The sequence below is a fragment of the Phasianus colchicus genome, chromosome 3 (assembly GCF_987193195.1).
Source record: "Phasianus colchicus chromosome 3, bPhaCol1.hap1.1, whole genome shotgun sequence".
Lineage (NCBI taxonomy): Eukaryota > Metazoa > Chordata > Aves > Galliformes > Phasianidae > Phasianus > Phasianus colchicus.
Window position 1 is genome coordinate 72,108,236 of NC_143438.1, and position 21,365 is coordinate 72,129,600.

At 41.8% G+C, this 21,365-nt stretch overlaps 1 protein-coding gene across 2 annotated transcripts in view; it reads left to right on the forward strand.

Moving 5' to 3' along the window:
- Positions 1-19,075, forward strand: part of ESRP1 (epithelial splicing regulatory protein 1) — a 31,470-nt gene extending 12,395 nt beyond the window's left edge. Inside the window, exons 7-15 of one of the 2 annotated variants that reach the window (XM_031591009.2) lie at positions 1,086-1,196; positions 1,279-1,411; positions 1,492-1,534; positions 2,700-3,001; positions 4,392-4,610; positions 6,258-6,444; positions 8,288-8,456; positions 16,369-16,474; positions 17,853-19,075. In XM_031591009.2, coding sequence (XP_031446869.2) covers positions 1,086-1,196; positions 1,279-1,411; positions 1,492-1,534; positions 2,700-3,001; positions 4,392-4,610; positions 6,258-6,444; positions 8,288-8,456; positions 16,369-16,459 — 1,255 coding nt within the window. In that variant the 3' untranslated portion in view covers positions 16,460-16,474; positions 17,853-19,075. Of the gene's footprint in view, positions 1-1,085; positions 1,197-1,278; positions 1,412-1,491; positions 1,535-2,699; positions 3,002-4,391; positions 4,611-6,257; positions 6,457-8,287; positions 8,457-16,368; positions 16,475-17,852 lie in introns of both variants that reach the window. The other variant, XM_031591010.2, reaches the window with a different exon arrangement.
- Positions 19,076-21,365: the final 2,290 nt, after the last annotated feature.

Sequence of the window (21,365 nt, forward strand, 5' to 3'; positions counted from 1 at the left end):
AGTTCAGGCAGCTTTTAGTTTTAGCATTGTTCTAAGTTTTTCCCCTTTCACTAATGAAATCCCATGATGAGGTAAAAGCATTCCTGTTTTATTTGTGATAATAAATGAAATATAGACTTTGTTTGACTGCAAAGGCATGTCATTGAAAAAGGTAACACTATCTTATTTGCACAAGCACGTGTACTAATTGCTTATTTTTTTTCTTGAGGCAAAATATTCAGGTAGAGGATTGGGTGATGTAAGCAGCAGTTTTGGACAGACATCTACAGGAAAAGTCACCTGAGAACTTAGAATATAATCTGAAACATGGCCCTCCTACAGCAGAGCAGGGCATGGCACAGCTCTCTCACATGAGGGCAGGCAGCTGCTCAATCAGTCCCACGGACTCCTTGTGGCAGCCTGTCTCTCCAATAGCCAGAAAGGTAGCTGTCAGCGTTTTGTTCTACGTGGCTTTTTGAACGTATAAGAGAACAAAAGAGGCTGTGGTAATGACCAATTAAATCCGCTCTGTGTGACTGAGCTATTCCCATGCTAAGCAGCCAGCCTTGCCTGTGGCTAAGTTAGTCTCCAGTAGTGCAGCAGTGGCCCAAACACAAAATGTTAAGGCAAAACCCCTTGGGCAGGAATCCTCAGCCTAAGTAAAATCTCAAACAAATCCAGTCTTAGTCTGTCACTGGCCCTTGCACACCATCAGACTCTAGCTTTACTTATGTCTAACTGCTCTGCTTCAATCTCCAGTTAGCCAGGATTAGCAGAGCAACTATTTTGCTTCGTTCTTACCTTTGGACTAACAGGGAAATACAGCACATCAGTATGTCATGAGGGGAGAGTGAAGCGGGACTACACTCAAGGAAAGGAGAGCTGAAGGGAGCAGGGGTGGTGCAGTGCAGAGGGGACCTTGCAAAGGGGCATCTTAGCAAAGCTTGCCATTTGCTGGGACTTTGTCATGGGTCTCAGCCATGGCAGTACCTTCCCCCTACCTAGCAGACAGAAGCTTGTTACTGGAGTGCAGGTGACAGGCAGTGGTTTGTGTTTGAGACATGCTGAAGCCCTCTCTACATTGTTTCTTCTCTTGGTGCCTGCAGCAGCAAGATGGAGCTTGTGGACGACAATGCTGTCATCCGAGCAAGAGGGCTCCCTTGGCAGTCATCTGACCAGGACATAGCAAAGTTCTTCAAAGGCTTAAATATTGCCAAGTTAGTAGCAAAAAACCTACCTCTACCTTTGTAGTGCTTCACTTGCCCTGGAGTGGTTTTGTCTTTAACTTAAATCTTGCAGGGGAGGTGCTGCACTCTGCCTCAATGCCCAAGGTCGAAGGAATGGGGAGGCTCTCGTCAGGTTTGTAAATGAAGAGCACAGAGATCTAGCGCTGCAAAGACACAAACATCACATGGGAAACCGATACATTGAGGTGTGTACTGCGTGCTCTGAGGTTCTCAGCAGGAGTGCAAACTGCATGACAATCACATGTTCTCTCTTCCCTTTCATTAGGTATACAAGGCAACTGGTGAAGATTTCCTGAAAATCGCAGGAGGTAATGTTTAAGGGATGAGAGGGAGGGGGTTCTATCAGCATCTGTGATTAACTTTGAGTTTTAAATTGCTCTTCTTGGATGTAGTCTTTCACCTCCTTTCCCTGACCAAGCTAGGTGGCTGGTGTGCATCTGCTAGCAGTCTAAGCTGTTCCATGTCTTACCTGCCCACCTTTCTCTCTTCCACACCCTTGCCATTTTCAAGCGCCCTGTCACATAAGGATTTGATCTGTCAAAGTGATATTAGTGAGTTTTGTTTGCTAGGTCCTGTCATTTAGGAAGATAACCTAAATGTTTTTGGCTGCTGAAAATGAAAACCTGAGTAGTTTTTCAAAACAGTATGACTGCTGTTGCTTAGGAGACTTGCATGTAAAAGCAAACAGATACTACAGTGTAAATAACAAGGGATTTAGGGAACTGATTTTCTTCAAGTCAAATCTTTGCTTTTAAATAAAAAGGGAAACGGGGGGACAGACTACCCTCTCCCTTTATAGTTACAATCGTAGAGAATTTGAGTTAAGACTGGATAAGCTGTTATGTATCAACAGTACTGCCTTAGGAGCTTTTTGGTTTATAAAGGACTAACTGAATACCTACGATGAAGGTTTTGGAGTGAGAGAGGTTAAGTTGTTGAATAGATGTCTATTTGATAGGTTTGGTAACAGTTACACCTGTCAAAGTAAAGACATTGCATACTAATGTTGGAAAAATAGTATACATGTCTGGCATAAGTTCATTCCGTATATCAGCTTTACAAAATGAATTAGGAATAACTGAAAGGACTGTACTAAGGTGCAAAGTTGGTTAGCAGGTAGCTTTGGATAGGGCAGTGTAGACTTTTAACTGTGAACATCTTTAGCCTTCTAAAGATAGTGGAAGTAGAATTGCAGACTTTTGACTATTTTCTCAGGATAGGATGAAATTCCTAAGCTGTCTTCAGCATGCCCTTCCAGCCTTCTTTCCCAGCACAACAGTCTGGGTACTTGATTACTGCTTATTGTGGCTTCAGTGTGTGCCAGAGGTCTAAGTTAAAAAGGTGAGGTGCACAGAGGCACTATTCATGCAGAAGGGATTCTGCAGGGAGGAGGAGGTAGCTATGCCAGACTTACTCAGGGTTTTATATGGCTGCCAAGGCTTAAGTGCTTGTCTGTTTTTTTTCTTGCTAAAGGCACTTCCAATGAGGTTGCACAGTTCTTATCAAAGGAAAACCAAGTGATAGTCAGGATGCGAGGTCTTCCTTTCAATGTGACAGCAGAAGAAGTACTGGCATTCTTTGGCCAGCACTGTCCTGTAACAGGAGGGAAGGAGGGAGTCCTATTCGTCACATATCCTGACAGCAGGCCAACAGGGGATGCATTCGTGTTGTTTGCTTGTGAGGAATATGCACAGAATGCACTGAAAAAGCATAAGGACTTGCTTGGAAAAAGATACATTGAACTCTTCAGGAGCACTGCAGCAGAAGTTCAGCAGGTGGGTGAAAAGCTTGCAGACACCTTGTATTCCATACTCCTACACTGGCACAAAGTAGTGTCAGCAAACACGGCCATGACTGAAAGCTTTTTTCCCCTCTTTTCTTACTCTTGACAACTGTCCGAACACATGTGGCCACTCACACATACAGATATACATATAATAAAAATCCTTGATTTCTCACTTTTGGCTTTTGATAGACTTGCAAGCAGTAGTTATATGTAGTTACAGTAGTTACAGTATCTGTAATGTAAAACAGTAAACCCACCAATTTTCTGTTAAGTTCACTTAACTCTATTCAAAAGAAGTGCTAGCAACAATCTTGGTCTGAAAGTCACCAGCGCAGAAAAACAGAGCATTTTGGTCTTGTTGTCTTCTGAAGAGCAGCACATCAAGAACCTTTCAAACTGTCTCTAATGGCAGCTGTCAGGGATCTCTTGACAGCACTGGCTACCTGGCAGGATTGTATGGAACTGGGCTTGACAAGTGCCTCCTGCCATTCACATAGCTTGACGGACCATTGATTATGATGTCTAGGGGATGAAGTAGAGCTAAGAGAATTATATGTTTCAAAAAACTTAGAGCTTAGACTCATGTCACTAACTTCTGTTCATGATGCAAGCTGTAGCCTAGCAGTAGTCATTTCATTGTAACTAAGCAATGACATGGCTCCTCACCCCGAAGTATGCAGAGATTTCAGTGCCTTGCTTGGAGGATGACACTGAGTAAACATTAGCTGCAGTCCTTGCTCTCGTTATTGTATTTTCCTTGAGTATTCCCCCAATTCCTTTGTTTAGCAAAACCATCTGATACACATGTAAATATAAATGAATATTTCTGTTATTCAGAGATAGCTAAAGGGAAGTGATTGAGTAGGTGGTGAACATGTGGTGACCGCATGGGGTTTCTACTGATCAGGTTACCCAAGAAATCTCAGAGCATGACTCCTTTATTTCAAATGCTGTGACTCAGTAACATAAGACTGCTTGGTAGTAAAATAGCTTTCTAATTTGGAGATTATCCTAATGCTTAGCAAAGGAAAAACTTTGGGTAGAAGTGGCCCCATATAGCTAGTAAAATATTTTCAGATATCTTTCCCCCAAAAAATGCTGTGGTAATGCAGGTATTGTGTCCTAAGGGATCTTTTAAGACTTGTGTTAAGACAGTAGTTCAAGTAAATTCTTCAGAATAAGCTGACTCTTCCTAAGATCTATTGCAAAATGTTTAAATTCTAAGCATTACTGCTGTGATTTAAGCCCAGAAGATGTCTCACATATTTCTTAAAAAATACTTTCCAGACTGAAAATAGATGAGATGGATGTTGCATTCAGTTCCTGTGAGTTGAAGAATAAGTAAGGCTTTCTGTAACCTTTGTTTCTGTCTTGCACAGGTGCTGAATAGGTACTCTTCCACACCTCTCATTCCTCTCCCAACACCTCCTATTCTTCCAGTATTACCTCAGCAGTTTGTGCCTCCAACTAATGTCAGAGACTGCATACGTTTGCGTGGACTTCCCTATGCTGCCACTATTGAGGACATCCTGGATTTCTTGGGAGAGTTCTCTACAGACATTCGGACCCATGGCGTGCACATGGTGCTAAATCACCAGGTTGGTAGGTGCCCTGTTGCTGGTTGGATACGTGAACAGGCTCAATATCATTATCAGTAGGGAAGCGCTTTTGGGATTGTCACTGACGTTAATTGGCTTTGCTTCTAAAAGTGTACTGACCATAGATGAGTGTATTTGAACCACGCTTTAACAGCTGCTGCATTTTCTGTAGGGTGGTTTCTATCAGTGAGACCCATATGTCTAAAAGCTAAGCCATAGTTTTGGTTTTTTTCTTTTAATTTGTGGGGAGAGGGAAGTGTTCCCATAGCACTAACTGTCATCCTGCACTGTTGGAGGTTTGAAATGAAGAGCCCTGCTCAGCAGGGTGCTTAATTCCCCTTATGAAAGGTATATCTTCAAAACAAAACTGTGATCAGTGTTATCTCACAAAAGAGCGATTTGCCCCTGCTTTGGTGAACAGTGTGCCTCTGGTAATGCATGAGGACATCAGTGACTGCGGTCTTTTAGAGGTGTAAGGATTTCCTATGGCACAAGTCCTTAAGCTTACCTTCAGATCTCCTAAACTGCAAGTGTTACTTCTCTTAAATGGCTGAGGCCAAGTACGCAGATTAACAGCTCACTGCCCTGTATAGTCAGGGCAGATAGTCAGATATTTGCCATTGTTTGCTGGAGGCAGTTTCTACCAAAACGTTTCAGACAAAGGCAAATGTTATCTCCTAGTCCATCTGTGTAGCTTTTTGACTTAAGGAAGGAGAAGGCAGCTTCTCATACATACTCCACAGAGATGCCCTGAGTGGTTGTACTGATTACTGCTTTGTAAAAAATGGTTCTAAAATTGCTTTGGGCAACACTAAGACTATACTGAAAATGCAAAATGGTTCCTTTTCCTGGGGTGAAGCTTCTATATTTGAGAAGCTTGGAAAGAGAGTGGGGGCTACAGTTACTGCAGTACCTCTCTACCCTGAGATTTCTTTGTCTTTGAGAACTTGATCTAGCCATAGCCTAGCCAAGGCTGAAAAAGATGAGGAATGAGCAGGGCTTGGGGAACAAATAATAAGATGCAGATGCGCAAGTAGTGGTTTCTGCAAGTATCAGCCCTTGTCAGAAATGAAATTGGAGGAAGAAACTGGAGTGTGTGTCTAGACGTGTGGGCTACCAGCCATCCCTGCCCAAAACTGTCAGACACTTTTATTTTTTTTCTCTCCAGGTACCCAAATATCTGATTATTATCATTCTTAGTATTCTCCCTACTCCTGCTATCCCTGTTTCTGATGAGAGGGTCAGAACCAAGTGTGCAAAGGATGGTGATGTGGTTACTATCTACTTGATTAGACTTAGGCTAGTGCCATGGTAAAATATTCTGGCCCATACTGGCCTTAAAAGGAAAAATATAGTTTAGCACTTGACCGTAGTTGTTTTCTCAGTTAACATAAGAGAGAAGAAAGAGCGTGAGATGCAGTGGGCAGATCAGGATTCCCCAGCAATAGTGGGGAACCTCAGGGAGACTTTAAACACACTGGTAGGTGTAGGAGTCTGTAGGGATGACTGACTGTGCTTAATTTCGGAGATAAATATTTTTATGATTCAAGACTGCTTTGTTTTTGCTTTTTTTTATAACAGCAGAAATCATTATGTTGCTTATTCATGGGAGATCCAGAAACATTTCCTCATCTGTCTTGTTTGCAGGGACGTCCATCGGGAGATGCTTTTATTCAGATGAAATCTGCAGACCGAGCTTTTCTGGCTGCACAGAAATGTCATAAGAAGACTATGAAGGACAGATACGTTGAAGTCTTTCAGTGTTCTGCTGAGGAGATGAACTTTGTGTTAATGGGGGGCACTTTAAATCGAAATGGCTTGTCCCCACCACCATGTAAGTTACCATGTAAGTTTTGCATGGGTCTTGCCAATACTGTATGCTGTGTGCGGGTAGGTGTTGGAGCTGCTTTCTTGATTCTGATTCTCTTTCTTGAAAAAGAGTCTCAGATGGGGGTGGTAAGGTCAATCCATCTAAGATCAGCAGCAGCTTGCATTCACTTTTCTCTTTGGTTGTGGATTTCTATGACTGAAGAACTACTTTGAAATTCTTCTTGCTTTTTCAGTAACAGACTTGCCTTCCACTCCTTGAAACTTAAACTGGCCAGGGTGAGCCATGCCAATGGAAAAAATAATTTGACTGCATAGGGCTTAAAGAAGTTTCCCATTTAAGCTGATCTTTATTTACACTTTTTATCATGGTGAACATGTCAAGTAAGTCCTTGCCCTTTTGCTCTCAAAACTTAATTTATGAAACCATTGGTAAGGCTCTCCTTTGGACTTAACCTCATGTTCTACATACCACTACTGGCTGAACTCTTCCTTAGCTTTCTGTTGCTTGTACAGAATTGAGTTGCCTCTATGGAAGATGAATACACCTAGTTTTGGCCTCAGATAATTGCAGGAATTGTATTTCATGTATAGTTACGCTCTCCAGAGCTATTAGGATGATCTAGACAAACATCTGAGGACAGTGCTTTAAGAACTTAAGGGCTTATGTATGCCATACAAATCTGAGCCTGTGGGAGAAATAAACGTTGCTTCCAAGATAATAAATGATGAGGCAGTTGGGTAGAAGCTTTCTCTTCCTCTCCTTCTATGTAGAAGTATTACTGATGATTGTACCTTTTCTAAGAAACATCCTCTAACCCTGGATAGTCAGAGCAGCTGATCTGATAGTGAACTTCCCAGGTGTGGTTTGTCTTGAGCTGTGATAGACCTTCAGCTAATCCTTAGGAGTTGAGATTGCCAGTCTACTGGCATTTCTTGCAATGCAAGTATCCAAGAAGGGATCTGCAGTATGCAGCCCTATATGTGACGCATTATATTCTGGACAGGAATTGGAAGCTTCTCCTGAGAGCTCATAGCATAGAATGCGTTATTGAACAGGAGTCCCAAAGTTTGAGAGCTCTTAGATGGCAGTGCTTCCATTTCTAATTACAATGCAAGTGATTATTTTTTTTTCCTTTTTTTTTTTCCCCATCTCACAGTGCAGTGAGATGTTGACTGTTGCTTTAAAATAAGCTTCTGTCATTCAGGGCTGTCTGAATTTCACTGTTATGGTACTGGAAAGAGGGGAGGAAAAGGAAAGAAGGAAGGAAGGAGGAAAGTAAACTCTTGGCTGTGAGGTCTTGTAATGCCTTGCCTCATGCTGAAACAAAGTGCAGTTGCTTTTTTTTGTTCACTTTTATTTTTAAACTGAATATTAATGTGAGAAACTGCAAAGCCATGGCTTTTCCCACTCTACTATTGTTGAAGACAGCTGTTTGGGGGACAGGGAGTATCAGGATGAAATGATGTCCCCTGCACTGGGAATGTTAGGCAGATTTCAGGCATTGCAGTTTTATTACAGTGGAGAATTGTCTCACTTGGCTGGAGGCATGCTAAAATCTGAGCCTAAACAAGAAAAACTGCTTTCCTTCTCATAAAGAGACCCAACTCCCAGAGCAAGAGAGAGCTTTTTTGTGTGTCTTACTTTGCTTTTGACAAGGGGATGGAAGTACACACCTTGGTCTTGGAGTCAGGCCTGTATCAGTGCCCCAGGTTTATTTTCTGTGATGAGCAGGAAAATGAGGAACTTGTGAAATCCCTTCACTTAGCACAGAGTTGCTCAGTAATGAAGGTCATATGTATGCTGGAATATGAAAGGTCTTAATCTGTTCTCCGTTTGTCTGCTTTAGGCCTTTCACCCCCTTCTTACTCCTTTCCGGCTCCATCTGCAGTTGTGCCAACAGAAGCTGCTCTGTATCAGCCATCTGTACTCCTGAACCCACGGACGTTCCAGCCCTCCACAGCATACTACCCTGCTGGGGCTCAGCTCTTCATGAACTACACAGCGTACTACCCCAGGTAAAGCAGAGGAGAAATCAAACAGGAACAAAGAAGTCTTTTTGCAGCAAATGCACAAAACTCTCAAATGAACATTGTCTGTCATGCTAAAGGCTTGTGCTACCAAGATCAGCTTGTTCAGTATCTTGTTCAGGGAAACAACTTCAGGATACTTAGGGCTTTCCCAAGTTTTAGAGTATTTAGAGTATTTTTAAAACATAAGTCACGTGCTTACAGTGGGAATTTTTTTGACGTGCCTCTTCAATTTGTTTGCGTTGTTATGCCCTCTGTGGGAGCTGATGTGTGCACTATATCTTCTCGTGTCCATAAAGAAACCCTTGGCCCCTTTTCAGAAGGGGTGGATTGGGATCTGCCCGTATAACTTTTGCTGCCTCTTTGTTTTTGTAATAAAGTACAATTGACCTTCATTGTGAAAATCTCTTGTTTACTTATTTATGAAAGTATTGCTTTGAAGTATATGTGTATTGAATGCATATGTGAGGCATATGTGCCTTGAAGCATACATTCCTGACCTCATGAACACCTCACACAAAGGGCTTTTGGCTCTTCTGGAGATGTTAACTGCTTTCTGCAGAACAAAGACTCTTGGAGACTCTTGGTGACGCTTATTCTCTGCAGTTATGAGGCCTTGAAAAGAGCCACGTTCCCATAAGCCATAAAACACTCCTCATCTGTCAGAGAACCTGATAAAGAACATCAAGTTTTCTATCAGGTTCTGAGAAGAGTTTTCTTATTTCTGGAAGAGGGTCCAAATAATTACTTATGAAGCTGTTGACCAGTGTGGGCTCTGTAGCACCTGTAAGATAAAGAAAGTTTTCTTAATACTTTAAGCTAAACCAGAATGTCTGTGAACTGCCTGTTTTTTCATTAAAGTGTTTTCTGCACTCATGCATTATTTTTAGAATGCCTTCTTGACTGTCCCATGGTTATGACTTGTTACCAAACTCAGCCTCTTTAATGTAAGATCAAGAAAAATAAAATTCCAAAACTTGCACTGGCAATATAAAACATGTTTCTCAATATAATAGCTCTGTATGTCAAGTAGTAGTTTGGTGTGACTTTAGCATATTGTGTTTCTTATAGTGACTATAGAACAGCTACTACAGACTTAGCACCAAGCCCTACGGAGACCTCACACTAAGTAGGGCCCCACATGAGTCCCATTGCTGGCTGCTTGGGCTGTTGGTTATGTTGGTTACAGCCTGATCAATTCCAAGTGAAAATATCCTTTTTATGTCCTTAACTAACTGATGGTGCTATAAAATTCTTTGGAAACTATATAGTAATTCTTATGAAGATTACAAGTACCTGTCTCTTTTTTATTATTCTCTCAAATGAAAAGATTGCTGGAGCAAACTTGGATGCTTTCTATTTCATGACATCTGTTTGTGATCTGGAAATTGTTTTTTTTCTGTCCAGAGTAAATATTTGATCTACAGACAATTTGTATATGACTCTAATAATAGTAGTGATCCCTTGTAGCCAGTATCTTGCTAGATAAAGCAATTCTTATTGGTTTTTTTATGCACATTCTCATACTTCATAAAAGGTGCAATAAATAATCAGTTCCCTTTCACGTAGCAATCAGAACTTGTAAATAGATTTTTCTGGTTCTGAAATTTAATTCAAAAAAAGTTAAACGTGCAGCAGCAAAGAGTGGAGTATCTTCTGTAGTAAGCGGTGCATTTAAATGCATGTACATGGAAAGGCAATACAGAGCTGGTGCCCAATGATCAGACAATGGTTCATAAATCTACCTAGTGAATATTTATAGCAATAAGGAAAGTTTCTCTGACTTGCTGCCAAAAGGTTCTACAGCTTGAGTTTTGCAAGGTCAGATTGCTTTATAACAGCCAGTTCCTTTCCCTACACAATAATCAGCAGAGAGGGGTTGGGGAAGGATTGTTTTGGTTTTTCTATGTATTGGAAATTACCGAAACTCTCAGACTATTCTTAATGTTCTTTTAACTCTGGTGATGAAACATGAGAACATAAAGAAATGGATGTTTTCTATGCTAGTAAGATAGCTTTGGTGAACTACTAATGAAAAGGAGGGAGAGCAAGTTATTCTGGCTCTGTCAATCTTTGATATCTCTGTTCAGCTTGTAATTCTATCCAGCAACATGTTCTGACAGCAAACTGGTGGTCTCTATTGCTGCCTATTCCCAGGCTTCTGAGGGGTTCAGGGGAAGGATGGGTTTCTTCCTTTACCTAATCCTGGACAAACAGGTGAGTTAGTATGTAGGAATTTATGAATGGCTGCATTACTTAGCAACTGTTAGCAAGTGCTGTGTAAACCTTACCATACAGAAATTGAAAGTTAAAGCTATAAATCCTGTAACTTTGAAACAAGCTTAAGTCTTACTGTATTTACTCAGTTCTAATGCCATTTTGATCAGTCCTAAGCAGTGCCTTTTAAATCTCAAGTTGCCATCAAAACTCTTAATTGTAGGAACACGCTTTATTGTTTAAAAAGAATAGTTGAAGAGTCAGGCAGTTAATGTTCAGTAAGTAGTATGCTCATGAGGCTCATAGCCAGAAAATGTTCTGGAGGCTGAAAACTGGTGTGGATTCGAGCAAATGGAATAAACTCAAGGGTAGGTGAACACTGAAATGGTATCTGGCTCAGGAAATCTTTTGAACTTGAAGTAACTGGAAGAATATTCCTATGCTTGGTGTCCTACAGTAAATGTGTGTGCTATTGAATTAAGCTGGGAAGGTGAGCTTACTTGTTAGCATCTTTGAAGTACTGTCTGTTTGAAGGAGAGATTATTTATGTTTTTGAGCACAGTGAACTCTTACATTGAATATATGATTTTATCCAGCCAAACTAAGTTAAGTAACAGGAAAATAGCATCTTAACCCCATATATGTACAGCTCTGTCCATTGCAGTGATTTAAATTAGTGTGTTTGTATGTGGTAGAGAAGCATGACTCTGGCACTTTCTGCATGAGGAAATCCAAGGTTATATGATAGTCTACATCCACATTCTCTTGCTATAGACTCTTTTTTAATCTGTATGCTAATTTTGTTGCATGCCTCCATGGTCTATCATTATCTTCTCACTCATAGATCTCAGTCAAACAGTCTCAATGTCTGAAAGGCAGCAGATTCATAATGCCTTGAGCAATCATTATCTTCCTTCCAGGAGAGTAAAATTTATCCTTAGAAACAAAACTCAAACAAACAAAAAAACCTCCTCCAAATTCATAACACTTAAAAACAAGTTGCTGCTGGTAGCAGTATTGGAGATCAACTTACACCAACATGGTCGTCGATGGTTGCTCTTACAGATATGAATTCCTTTTGTTCATGGAATATACTGAATGTGCTAATGTTTAGTCAGCAGTTCTTACTGTCATCTTCTGACTCATTCTCTGCTATCTAGTAAAACATTCAGATTATTGGGGGTGATTAGTTTATACTTAAATATTTGTGCAAGCTAAGTGAGGAGATCAATTTGAGGATGGTTTGTCCTTTTGCATACTTACAAAATGTTCCTTGCTGTGAGATGTGATTTTTTTTTTTTTCCCTTGTGCCTTAAGGTACCTGCATCATCCATAAAAGTGGCTGTGTTTTTTTTCTTTTTCTTTTTTAAACTTCACCGGTGGTGACAATGTGATTTCAGGTAACTCAGAACACAGATGTTGCTGGACACTTCTCTTTCCTCAGCAGTAGCCTTCTACTGGGGCATTGGGCTGTGGTTCCCAACTCTGCTTAGGGCAAGCTGTTGCAGTTTTGTGGCAACCAGCGCTTCTGGCACTGTTCCATTGCTGCTTGTTGTCACACTGCTGCCTTGCGTGGATGGGATGTGGCAGGCTGGTTAGGTGTGTTGAACCTGTAGCGGGTTATCTGCTTGAGTGCAGGGGTAGCATCTCTGCCTAAGGAGCTTTTGGTGTCCCTAGAGGTGGAGGTGTTTGTCTTGGAATACAACTCCTTAGTATTGAAAGCTTGGTTTAAAAAAAGAGCCTATGAGAACAGCATGTGATATCTGCTGATTATCTGTGATTAAAGGACAGTCACAGGGATTTAAATGTTTCTATTTAATTAACAGGTGATCTTATGATTTAGCACTCGTTTAGCACTTGACAAATACACTTTGGTATTTGTCAAGTTATATGGCCTTTCTTTCTTTAAATATGTATAAACATTTCAGCCTCAGAAAAGAATTATTGTGGTTATGTAAATACTTTTGCTATTAGTGTGTCTTGTTAGTTTTTTGAGAATAAAGTACCAGGTTAAAACTTCCAACTCTGGTAATGACACCACAAAACGGACAGTTTCACTCTTCTCAAACTCTGTGTGAATCAGCTCTTAAAAAGCTGTACATTGAAGTTTTGTTTCTTCCTGCTTTGGGGCTGTTTTCCAGTAATGAGTGTTACAAGTATTATGCTGCAAGTTGGTGTGTGCATGTGTGTTATAACCACGATCTGTGCCAGCTCAAGAAGTAGCTGAAAATCCCTGTTGTGGAATCCCTGTTGAAAAATATCTCCTTGTTGTAGGATATCAGGGTGATCTGCTACAATTTCTTGGTTTTCTGTTTGCTGCTTGCATGCTTCAGTAAAACTGAAGTTGGGGGAAGTGTGTAACACCAGTAGACAGGCCCTACAGGTTGCTCTTCCCTGCCCACTCTCTTTTCATGCCTTTGTCAAGCTTTATCTAGCAGTGTTCCTCTGTGCAGCACAGTGAGGGCTGTGTTGTAAGACTTACCTGCAATACAGGCCCTGGCCTACAGCACGGAAATTAATGTAAGCTGTCAATCAGTAGCCTGATGTAAGGATATCTTCAGTATCTGTTGTTACAGAGCAGAAAATAGTTAATATGTAACAACCTGAACCCTTTTTCAGGGCTTCAGAGAACAAAGCTGTAGGAAAAACAGGGAGAGATCTACAAGGAGTGAACTGAAACCTGCGGATTGTGTCTACGCATGTAACTGCTCCTAAGTGCAAATAGTGCTGGCACGTCTATGTTTCTATCAACTGACCTGCCAAATAGTTGGCAGAGGTCTGCAGGTCTGCTTGGTTACACGCGCTGACTGCTCCCAGCTCTCACCTACTTTCAATATAAATCAGGGCTTCTTTCTGGGTATCATTATCTATTAAGCAAATGCACAGGGGCGGGGAGGGGAGAGATAGGAAATCAAACAGGAGAGGCAGTGATCCTCAAAGTTTCTTCATAAGATTTTAGTGATGAATGTTTGGGATCCCTTGAGGCAAATAAATGCTGTCTGAATGCCAGCATCAACATGTGAGAACTTGTTCTTGCACCCAGAACTGATTTCTAAAGCTTAATTGTGTTTTATTTCAAGAGTCTTTGGAGAGTATTACAGTCTCAGAAATATTGATTTGGAAAAAATCCAATCTGGTTGTCAATTAGACCCAAGAAGAAAGATCAACTCATATGGAAAAAAAGCTGCACTGGGAAACGCTTCGTATCATGTTTGATTTCAAGAATTATATTGATGTGAAAAGAGTTCAGATCTTGCACTGCATCATAATGTAGTGATATTAAGAATGGCTGTAGAAATCTTCTCTGACCCTTTATAAAACATGTCAGTACTTGCTTTTGGGCTTTGTTTAACTGAAGAATTACAGAATTGGATTGGAAAGGAGATTAAAGACCATCCAGTTCCAACTCCCTGCTATATGCAGGGCTGCCCCCCACCAGTTCAGGCTGCCCAGAGCCCCATCCAACGTGGCTTTGAGTGCTTTCAGGGATGGGGCATCCATAGCTCTCTGGGCAGCTGTACCAGTGCCTCACTGCCCACTGAGTGAAAAATTTCCCTGACATCTGATCTAAATCTCCCCTCTTCTAGTTTAAAATAATTTCCCCTTGTCATATCATTATTAGACCATAATAGCTTAGAACAGCTACTTACTGATCTTGGATGCTATTAAGGGCATCCTCTATCTGCTGCCTTTCTGTCTTAAGTGAGCACCATTCTAGGTATTCCTCTGCTCTTCCTCCCAAGGGTTGACACCCTTCAGCTTGAGGAAATGCAGAAATGGCAAAAAGCAGTTCAGATGCTATCTTGTACTGGAACCTCAGTAAGGCAGGTAGTGCCTTTAGCCTAATCTGTCACAGAAGCTGTTTGTCTCCAAGCTGGTGTTGTGAATTAGCAAGTGCTCTAGAGTCTTGGTGCAAAGTCAGCATTGCCAGCAGCTGTGGAATACTCTTTCATTGGACACATTTGGCAGGCAGCTGGTGGAGAGCACTGTCCTGGAGCTTCCATCCCAAAAATGGATAGCTACATCTGCCATAGGTTTATCTCATTGCTGTTTAATGGCATCTAAAATTTTGTGATGATGTACAGCATGTTGTGGCAATGAAGTCTGAATGGAGCACTGTTGGGCGGACTTATTTTCAATCCCTGTAATACCATAAGGTGACCACTGAATCTTGTGTTTGAGAAGTTGTATAGTCTGTATGTGTATGGGCTATGCTAGCATTTTACTGGAAATTAGCAGAGTTAATAATACTATGGAAAAGGCTTACAAGGAACCATTAGCACCAGGTATTGCGTTGTGATAAACTTATGCTGGAGAGTCGCATCTTCACATAAAATCTTAACTCTCCATTGCTGTTTTTCTGATAAAAAGCTGCGAAGTGATGTAGGTGATTGTGAGTGTCCCCTATTGGCATAAGTCCATCTCTGCTACCTAGTGGAGCCCTCAGTGAGGAATTGTTGAAGGTATCCAGGAACACAATACTGTGGGAGTAAACAAGCATTGTAAACTGCTCCTCTGGAAAACCAGTTCTCCTGCTTAGATGTGGTTAGTAATTCATTGTTGAAGAATTTGTGTGTGTCCTCAGTTATATTTACTTGAAAACCTTTGAGGAGAAACCATGACCATATGTATGCTGTGTCCAGGAGCATCTCTTGTGTGCTGGAGCTGCTTGTTGTTATCTGCTGTGGCTGAGCTGTCCACTTCAGCACAGTACTGAAGATGAATAAGGAATTTGTGAGCACTGGCAATGAAGGAAGGCAGAAAGCAGCGAGAACACATTTGCTTATAGCTGTACCTACTGAAGGTGCAGAAGAACTGGAGAAGATAAGACAGTATAGGCTAACAGCACAGGACTCTTTTCTACTCCCCTGTCTCTCCTGCTTCAGAAAACCTCTTGGGAAAGCAGCCTTTAGGCTAAAGCTAACATTCACAAGTGTCAGTAGCTAAGGGTTTATCACAGATGTAAGCAAATGAAGGACAGGCTAATAGTCCGTAGCAGAGACTTTTCCCATGCTATTTTTAGAGTCCTGAGTTTGGAGAACAACAGTAGAGGTGATCTCAGAACTACTTTTATGGTGTGGCTTGGGGAGGGTCGACTAGTCCAAGTGGAAATACTTCTGAAAATGAGAGGTGCTAGAAGACAAGCAAAGAAGATAAGAAAATAGTCAAGGTAGCCTTAAGCAAAAAAAGTATGAAGGTTTTTCATGGTTTTGTTTCTTTCTTTTAATTCAGTCTTCAATAATATATAGAAGTCACGACACTTCTCAATATTATCACAGTATCAGAGCAAATGGCCTGTGTAGACTCACCTTATAGCAAATGTGTTAACTTGTCCCTTAGAGACCTGGAGAGTTTCTTGGCTCTGATGGTGGAGGAGGTGTGTTTGTGTCTGAAGCCAAGGACCAGTAGGTTGTGGCTGCTGGAGTTTGCACAGTTGCCCTGAAAAGGATACCGTGTGCACCCATGTGTTGAACTGTTAGGGAGGCTAGTTATCCTGGTGTAGATTCTATTGCTGAATGGCTCTTGATACCATGGTGAGAGGCACATCACAAATGTCTAATTATATAGCCTGAACTTTATCTGCCCAGAGCTTTAATAAAGGTTAAAGTAGCACAGCCAGCTGCTAGCTCCTTACTACACTAGTTTGGCTTCTGATTGCTTCTATCTTAACTTGTGTTTGTAGTATGCAGCAGAGGATGGACTTGTATGCACAAATGATCTGGCCAGGACAGTGTCCAAAGAATGGATTTGCATTTAAAGGTCTCAGCAGTTAGACTTCCTTGGAGAAGGTAAGGATAACAAACATCATGAGGCAAGTTTGGGGGTATCATAAGTGCTTGCTCCAGATAGACACCATACTCAACATCACTTTTCATTTGCTGTTCTGGGAATACTGTTGTTCTCTGCTAGGTCTAGAACGGCAACTGATTTGTAAGACCTTGGCTACGTTGAAGCCACCTCTGAAAGGATTTTGAGTATTCCAGTGTTCTTGTGGGTTGCTGCTTTGTGTACCACCTAGGGCTCCAACTCCAAGGGTGTTGAGGCTGAGAGCCTCGATAAAGCTGTTCAGAGAGAGCACTGAGTTGTGCAGCGTGGGGATGTTACTCTGCCAGCAGTGCACTGAAGCTTTTAAAAGCAGGATGTAGCAGAAGGAGCCACTTTGCTTAGGTAACTGCAAAATCTAGTTCTAATCCTTGAAATTTAAACTCCACTGATGTAAAATTGCAGCAATGAAGTAGATGGTGTTTTTATTACTGGCAGCTACTTTCTTGCATTTGTGAGCTTCCTGATGAGACCATTTCAGCCTTTCAAGCTTGGTTTACTTGATCCTCTGTATATGAGCAGTCAAAGGGTGAAGTCACCCAGAAAACATTTGTGGAGGAAAACACAAGTAGAACTGAAAAAGCAGCGTATTGATGGCTGCATGGCATGCTTTGTTGTGCAGCAGTCTTAAAGGAGCATATGGAAGTATATTTACAAAAATCCTTCTGTAATACCTAGTTTTTTAAAAATCATACTCAGACATGAGAAGATTGTCTTTTTAAGCAATTTTCTTTACTCTCTTCACCTGTTCCTTGAAAAATAACAATAAAAAAAGCCCTCCTTTTTCAGCGTGTCCTCTGACACAAGGGCAATTTCAGCCCCAGGCATAATCTACTTCTGGACAACATCTTCACCTGCAGCTATCAGCTATTTGGATCCCTGCAGAGTACAGTGAAACATATTTGAGAACAAAAGTGACTGTCCTTAGACAACAAGCTGTTTTTTGGCTGGGTTGATAAAGCTAGACCTCATCATACAACATCCCTACTATAGCTTGAGGCCATAGTTGGATGCTTACTAATATCAATGCAATGGTGCACCGTATCCTATTCACACCTTGTTCTTTGTTCCAGATCTGGATCTGGAAAGCTGTACCTGTTGAGAAAAGGGTTCATATTTCAGGCAGATTTCACCCAGTCCAGGTTGCTGAGTTTGAGGGAGGATGATGGCATTGCCACTTTGGGGTTGGTGGTAACATTGCATTCAATTTTCCACAACTCTTTGGTTTTCAAGAAGTGTAGCAGGAGTCATTTAAATCCTATGTATTTAACGTGAAAAAACAAACTGAGAAATTCTTTGCTTTTGATCATGGGCTTTGGTGACATGCAGCATTCTCTTGTGCAGATTCCTCCAACCTTTCTGGTGGCTCAAAGAACTGCAGCAAGTCTAGAGCGGAGATCCTGATTATATTCCCTGGTTGCTACTGCTCAAACCAGTTGTGCTCAAGAGAAGTCAACAGAAATTTGGAAATCATCATATGGACTTCTAAGTCTTTAAGTTAGTGCACAATTTTCACAGGTACACACATTGTCATCAGATCACCAGGCCCTTCACTGAGAGCACAGATACTTGCACAATTCCTCCAGGTTTCTTGTTGAATAAATAAAGTATTAAGCTGCTCTTAACATAGAAATAGTTTAGCCTGGACTTACAAACTCTACTAATAGGTCCTTTGGAATATAAAAGAGCTTTTTCAATTAATCTTGCACACACATCAAACTTCTTAAAATGTTTTTTTTAAGAACTAACTTTGTATTTAATATTTTTATCAAAGTGTTGCCTTGTACATGTTTGTCTGACAGTTCTGTGCACAAGAAGTCTCTGTATACGTGCTTGGTCTTTCATCTTCTCCTGTTTAAGAGAAGGAATTGGGACCTGGTGTGAGGCCCAGCACCCAGCCTGTTTTAAGGGAACATGGTTTATTTACATCCTTGTTACAGAGTGGGGTCTGCTGCAGGTGTTGAGCTTTGCCTAGGTTCCTCCTTCTGCCATGCAGCTGGGGGCAAGAGATGCTGCAGTGCTCTGTGGTGCCTGTGTGAGTGCTGGGGTGGGCTGTGCCCCTCTGCTTCATCTTCTGCAGATAGAGAGGTGGAGTTCTAGGGTTTTTGCTTGTTTCTGTGGCACATGCAGTGCCACAGGAGACCAAAGGAAACCTCAGTTTCTGTAAAGTTCTCTGGGCAGGGTTGTCTTATGTTCCTCTGAAGCAACAAATGGTTATGGGATGGCCAAATCCACTGCAGTACATTGCTTGGTACAAAAGTACAAGGGGAACCAAGAGGGTGGCAAAGCAGAGAAAGCCTTCCAGGCAAGGTGAGTGATAGTGGAAACTAGGCTGTATCTCTCTTTAAAAATTAACATTTCCACCTTCATTTTCTTCCCCTATTTCCTACCTCTTCTCTTTCCTGTGAGCTACCTAAAAACACCAATAAAACAGAACCACACTACCATCTCAGAAACTTAGATTTAAATTTTCTTCTGGGATGCTTTATGTTAGAGTCTGATGTGTCTGAATATTTATGCACTTCCTTTAGGTTTTCGCAGGAGTTTAATGTTAAGAGTTGCTTAAATGGGGCTTTGTCTAATGCTGCTCTCTGTGGTTGATGTACCAATCTGCCTGACACGATACAACGTTTGACCAGGAACAGTACGATCTTTTCCTTGTTTTACTACAATGTTAAAAAAAATAAGATAATTTCATCACAAGTTTTTTTTTTTTTTCTACTAAAACAACCTCTTTCATTTAAAGTTGGATTTTTTTCATAAGCGTAGAGGAGTTCCTAAAACTCCTATCTTTTATTCTTCTATTGGCACTTTTGCACAAAGAGTGATGGAAGGAGGGCAGTCTCCCCTGTAACCCTTTACTCCAGCAGCAATGCAAGACTGTGTGTGCTCCTTGGAGCATGCTGGTGGTGCAGTGCTGCACTGGGGGCCTAGAAACATCCCATTGGCTCTAATAGGATCTGCCACTGCACGTGGGAAACGCTCACTTCTTTGAAAAAGCAGATAGAGCCTCCTTATCAGAGGGAAGACTGTTAGGCAGCCCCCTGGAAAAGCACTGTTATCGGTGCCTATTTGGCCAGTTTCGATAACAGTGAAGTTTCTTATCTCACATTTCCTACAATGCAGGTTGAGCCACCAAAAACAGACCGTTTCTAAGCTACTGAACACTTGAAGTGTTTCAGTTTTATTTTGGTCTATGGATGTGAGTTTTTCTTCTTTTCAAAGACTGCAAGCTGAAAGTAAATATGCATTGATTAATACAACTTGTACACAAATACCCCAAGTCTGTAAGCATGTAATTAGTACTCTCTAATGGAAGCTGCATCTGGTCTGCTGCCTGACGTCCCTGCATCGCTGTGCCCAAAGAAGCTGGGAGCATTCAGAGTGGTTCAGGTTTCCTTCTGGCTCTTTTCTTTACCACCTCTGGTTTGTGATGCTGGTCGATGATGGTGAGGTGCTGGATTGCAAAGCAGCTGCAGACTCAATGCAAACCTGCTCAAAAGGTCTGGACTGGGAATCAGCTGTAAAGAAACACCAGGGTCACGTGAGGAAGAGTGATTAACTGCCAGTCAAATGTATTATTAAAGTAATTAAATATCAACCAAATTGAATGTCATTTACTTCTGTGCTGTCTGGGCTGTGCATGTCAGCCTGGCTGGGCAAGATGCGACAGTCCTCAGTAGTCCATCAATAAACCATATCCTGGCTGTGGCTGTCTGGGAGAGGGCTGAAATGCTGAATTATTGCATCCAAAGAAGGGTCTGGAAATCCAAACTGTTGTGTTCTTTTTCCCAAGTTTATCACACTGATTATCGCACCTCTGCCTACAACATGTGTCCCTGTGCATCTCTCAGTGTCCCTCTCCAGCCAGCCCTGTGCTACCACATATGGCCCTGGTACTGGGCACAGCTGTGGATGTCCAAAGGCACCATTGGCCATAGGGAACCAATAGAGGCTTTTTTTTACCGCTGTGACAGTTCCCTGCCACTGGAAACCTTGTGGGCATTCATCAAGAAGAGGTACAAAGCCCTGCAGCTAGGGAGGGACAACCCCAGGCACCAGCACATGCAGGGAGTGCCCAGCTGGGAGCAGCTCTGCAGAAAAGGCCTGGGTGTTAGTAATGTGTCCTGGTCACAGGAGCATAGGCAGCTAAGATAGCCTGAAAATACCCAGACAGCTTTGAAATAAAGCCAGCTGGAGACATGAGGCTGTGCTGTCATCATGATGATAACACTAAGACATTGGATCAGCCCACAGGTTAGCTCCAGCAATGCTTCCAGTGATGGGTGGGCAGACAGAAGTGTGGCACACTCTTATGTGATATCTCTTCTTGCGATTGGAAACAAAGCTCTTACTGATCTGTGAGCCTAAACAGACCACCAGCTCAGGCTGCTCAAGGTCCATCCAACTTAGCCTTGTATGCCTCCAGTGCTGGGGCAGCCACAGCTTCTCTGGGTAGCCTGTGCCCAGGGCCTCGTATTCTTTATTTGTTTCATTCCATGTGAATTGGCTTGCAAAGGAAAGAAGGAAAAGATGCTACATAGGATAAATGGTTGCTATAAATGATCGTAAGTGAGCACAAAGCTATGAGGTAACAACATTTCTAGCACGCTCCAGTGCTTGGGAGCTAGTCCTGGTTAGAAGACCCTTGCCACTATGATAACACGAATTGTGGATGAGGTATTTTTACTAACCAAAATCTCAGATGAAAAATACAATTCTAAATAGATGGAAAAATCCAGTAACAGGGAGCTGATAGATGAGTTATAATACCTGATTGTGATGGCAATGCACCCATTTGGGAGGGAGGGGCTCCTGCTGCTGGATCCCTAGCACTGAGGGCTACCTGCCACGTTC